The sequence below is a fragment of the Nanorana parkeri genome, unplaced genomic scaffold (assembly GCF_000935625.1).
Source record: "Nanorana parkeri isolate BGI_ZX_2015 unplaced genomic scaffold, ASM93562v1 scaffold116, whole genome shotgun sequence".
In the NCBI taxonomy this organism is placed as follows: Eukaryota; Metazoa; Chordata; class Amphibia; order Anura; family Dicroglossidae; genus Nanorana; species Nanorana parkeri.
Genome location: NW_017306384.1, coordinates 735,500 through 739,562, shown reverse-complemented (window position 1 = coordinate 739,562; position 4,063 = coordinate 735,500). Strand labels below are relative to the sequence as shown.

The 4,063-nt window shown below is 43.5% G+C and overlaps 1 protein-coding gene across 4 annotated transcripts in view; it reads right to left on the bottom strand.

Moving 5' to 3' along the window:
• Positions 1 to 3,820, bottom strand: part of ARHGAP4 (Rho GTPase activating protein 4) — a 147,282-nt gene extending 143,462 nt beyond the window's left edge. For all 4 annotated transcript variants that reach the window (XM_018553321.1, XM_018553323.1, XM_018553322.1 and 1 more), the window contains exon 1: positions 3,650 to 3,820. In XM_018553321.1, the coding sequence (XP_018408823.1) occupies positions 3,650 to 3,710 (61 nt within the window). In that variant the 5' untranslated portion in view covers positions 3,711 to 3,820. The remainder of the gene's footprint in view (positions 1 to 3,649) is intronic.
• Positions 3,821 to 4,063: the final 243 nt, after the last annotated feature.

Genomic DNA, 4,063 nt, shown 5'->3' with positions numbered 1-4,063 from the left:
GGGATCAGGTATCCAACACACCCAAAAGAGTACAAAATGAAGAAGACCTTTGAGAAAGCTTCAGCCCTTACCCCCAGAGGACAAGCAGCAGGACAGGTAAGTACTAAGTGCTTTCTTTGTAGAGAGGGCTGCATTTGAAGTTTTGAAAATAGTGACAGAAAGCACAAGGAACAAGTGAAGGTAAAAAAAAACAGCAGACTACGTAAGGCAACATGACACATAACTTCATAAAATCTGAGGATTGAGCTACTACATTGGAACATCTTCTTGTTGACAGAAGACATTAGGTGCCTGGTCTAGCAGCTCGAGAAACAAAATTACCATGCTTATCTGAAAACTTTGTTCCAAGGTCACTTGATCATTTCTGGCTCTCAAGGCAACACATATAGCTTTCACTTTCCCTGCAAACGCCTCACTGTGACATATACCAGTTATGTCCAGGAAATGGCCCATGACAATGCATTCAAATCAGGTTCAGCTCTTCAGCTTTCTGGTGTTGACTTTGTTTTATTAGGTTCTGGTGGCTTGGTCTAAACGGGTCAGTAAACATAATGCACAAAGAATGTAACAGCTGTAAGTATCTGTAGTATTTAAACAAGTTATAGCTTTGGTAGCTTATCGAAGATAAGATATGAAAGAGCAGCATTGTGGTGGAGATATTTTCTGACATACACCTGATTTCTTTTCATAGATGCATAGATGAGTACTACTTCCTGAGACGTTTCCTTTAGCCTACAGCTGTGACAGAAAAGAGACATTCAACCTTCCTGTTTGAAAAAGTCCCAAACATTCATTTGTTGGAGCAAAACATGCCTTAAAACGACCCGGTCAGGTTAACAAAATAATGCAGGCGAAGGGTGTATGCAATAGAAGCGATTTTATACTCTTGCCAGAGGCCACAGGTCATACGCATACGTTGCATCTTCCATTCCCCAAGTCTCTGCAGCGTCCTATAATAGTGACACAGGGAGAGGAAGATGGAACTGTGGTGCATTGGGATGGGACTGGGACTGCTGAAGAGTCTATTAGAGGCTGCAGCTCTTAAATGGAGGGAAGACAGGCGGCATGGACTGCCGGAGAGTAAGTATAAACACACTTATATTGCAGAGTACCTTCATCTTCCCCTTTCCAGATACATGGTTACCTTAATTCCACAGCCTGCCATACTCATTACATCCCGCAGCGAAAATCTCCCTTCTTTCTAAACAGTTGATCGCCATAGACTTCTATGGGATCATTTCTGGTCTCCTGTATTGGGAGATGTCAGCAAAGAAATCTGTGGGTATCAGCTACACATATAATTTAGCAGGATAGAAGGTGAGAGAATATAGCCCTGGCTGAGGCATAAACCTCAATACAAGCCTAACACATATATTAAAATTTCCCCTCTCTATCCAAAACTGGGGGGGGGGAAGGTTTTGTCCACTTTAAACAAACTTTAAAGCTAACATTACAATCTCATTGTAGAATCAAGTTCTTCAGATTTACCAACAACTATACTGTATAGCATGATTGTCTACATACAATAAAATTGAATGTGCAAAAACCTGCACATGTTACCGTGCATTATGACACATGTTAACATGCCTTGTGCTAAGGAAGCCCATTCAAATGAATAAGGTAGCAATTCACCATAATGGACAATAAAAGCAGACATGCAGCATTTTTGTCTGATGCATCACAGCATCACGTGCTGTAGTACGTTACTGTGCGTTGCGGTGCACTGCAATGCATATGCACCAGAGGTAAGTGTATTAGGGTGACATTGAAAATGAATGGTACCGTAACACGCCACACTGGAAAGGTGTGGATGGTTCTTTGCAGCAATCTATGTCCTTTTTACCAGCATCTATATACAGTATAATAGGAGGACCTACCGAAATAATCAATTTAGCAGCTATATATATACTTGGTATATATTTACTTGGTAGAGTCCAAACAAGTCCATACATTACCTTCTTATAGTAATGAGAATGAAGGCAGTAGCGTATTATTTTGCCCTAAACAAAGGCCAGGTTGACTGTCTTAAAGAATTGAGGCGGGCAGACCATGGATAGTAAGAGTAGAAAATGATCCGACCTCAGTGGGAGTAAGCAATTCCAGAGGCTTCGTGGTTAGTGGGAGTAAAAAAAACCCAGGGACTGCAGCCAGTTGGGGGATCTCCATCTTTTGTGTCATCCTTGGTGTAATTTGAAGGAATACTGCCCCATAGTTGGTATCAGTGGAAGGAATAGTGCTCATCACTGGTGTCAGTGAAAGGAATAGTGTCGCATCACTGGTGTCAGTGAAAGGAATAGTGCCACATCACTGGTGTCAGTGAAATGAATAGTGCTCCATCACTGGTGTCAGTGAAAGGAATAGTGCCACATCACTGGTGTCAGTGAAAGGAATAGTGCCGCATCACATGTTTTGCCTGATGAAGGGGATTCTGCGAGATTCTGAAACGTGGACCCCACAGTCAGAGGAATAGTGCTCCATCATTGGTGTCAGTGAGAGGAATAGTGCCCCATCATTGGTGTCAGTGAGAGGAATAGTGTCCCATCACTGATGTCAGTGAGAGGAATCGTGTCCCATCACTGGTCTCAGTGAGAGGAATAGTGTCCCATCACTGGTGTCAGTGAGAGGAATAGTTCGCCATTATTGGTGTCAGTGAGAGGAATAGTTCCCCATTATTGGTGTCAGTGAGAGGAATAGTGCACCATCACTGGCGTCAGAGGGGGAATTGTGTCCGGTATCAAACCACAGAAAAGTAACCCAAGGGCCAGTTAAATGCAGGCTAAGGGCTGTGTCAAGCCCACGGGCCACAGTTTACGTACCAATAAATAAACAATACATAAATAAGTCTACTGTTTTTAACAGAAAAGTGACAGTGAGATGGTCTTTTATTGCAGGCACTGTTTAGCTATTAGGGTACAATCATATTTTATTTCCTGCACTAATAATAAGGCTGCTCTAGGTAATACCGGGCATAGGTTGGCAGTATTGTACTGTATGTACACAGGAATAGCAATTTGGAAATGGCTTTCTTAATGCAGGTACTATTTAGCTATTAGGGTACAAAACACTGACATTTCTGTACTAAAAATGAAACTATTATATGTGATATGATACACAAGCAGTGAGTAATAAATTGCATGTAAGGCAAAATAGTAATTTGGAGAATGCATTTTTATGTAGCCACTATTTAGCCATTAGGGTGCAATATACTAGTTTTTTTGCACTGATAATAACTAAGCTGCTATGTATGATACAATGGCTTGCTGGTGAGTATTATACTTAAGTCCAGTCCGCTTGGTAAAGAATCTGCCGAAAGGTATTACAATGAGATGCATAATATAAATCTTTTTTCTGCCATTGAATTGTAGGGTATGAATCAGTAGAGCCCAGTGATGTGAAGTCTCCCATAGAGAATCAGCAAATAACAAGGCAGAGTATATGCACAGAGACCTGCAGTGTCAGGACAGCCCTACAAGCACAATGCATTCCAGTCCTGTGATTGATATGTACTGACATAACACTGCATAGTGACAGAGGATTCACACATCACACTGCTTCAATGCACAACATCTCCTGTTAGCTTCATCTGCACAGCACACTGACAATGAACATTTAACCTTTCACACGGTCTTCCTGCCCACCCCCCTCTCACCTTTAATCTGACTTTCATAGTCTGCAGTTCGCTCTCTCTTTGGTTTCCCGTGTGATGCCATCCTTCACCAGGGCGCCTGGCACTCGCCGATCTGCTGTCAGTGGCAACTCATAGTAAGCAGCAGCTCAGAATAGCGATCGCTGCAGACTAGCACGGTCCCGTCCTCTGTGTCTGCTGCTGGGGTCGTCGGGTGCCCTGTGGCTAGTACCGTGCAGGCTTGGGGGTCCCAGGAGAGGGGTTAGAGCTGATGGGCACTAATATCGCAGGACATGGTGTGGCTGCGGCTATAGACTGTGCTCAATGCAGGAAGTGCCCGCGGGGTGCGGAGCCTCTCAGTGCGCAGAGCTGGGGGTGCAGAGATGTCAGTGGGCAGTGCTAGGGGTGCAGAGATGTCGGTGATGGGGGTGCAGAGAT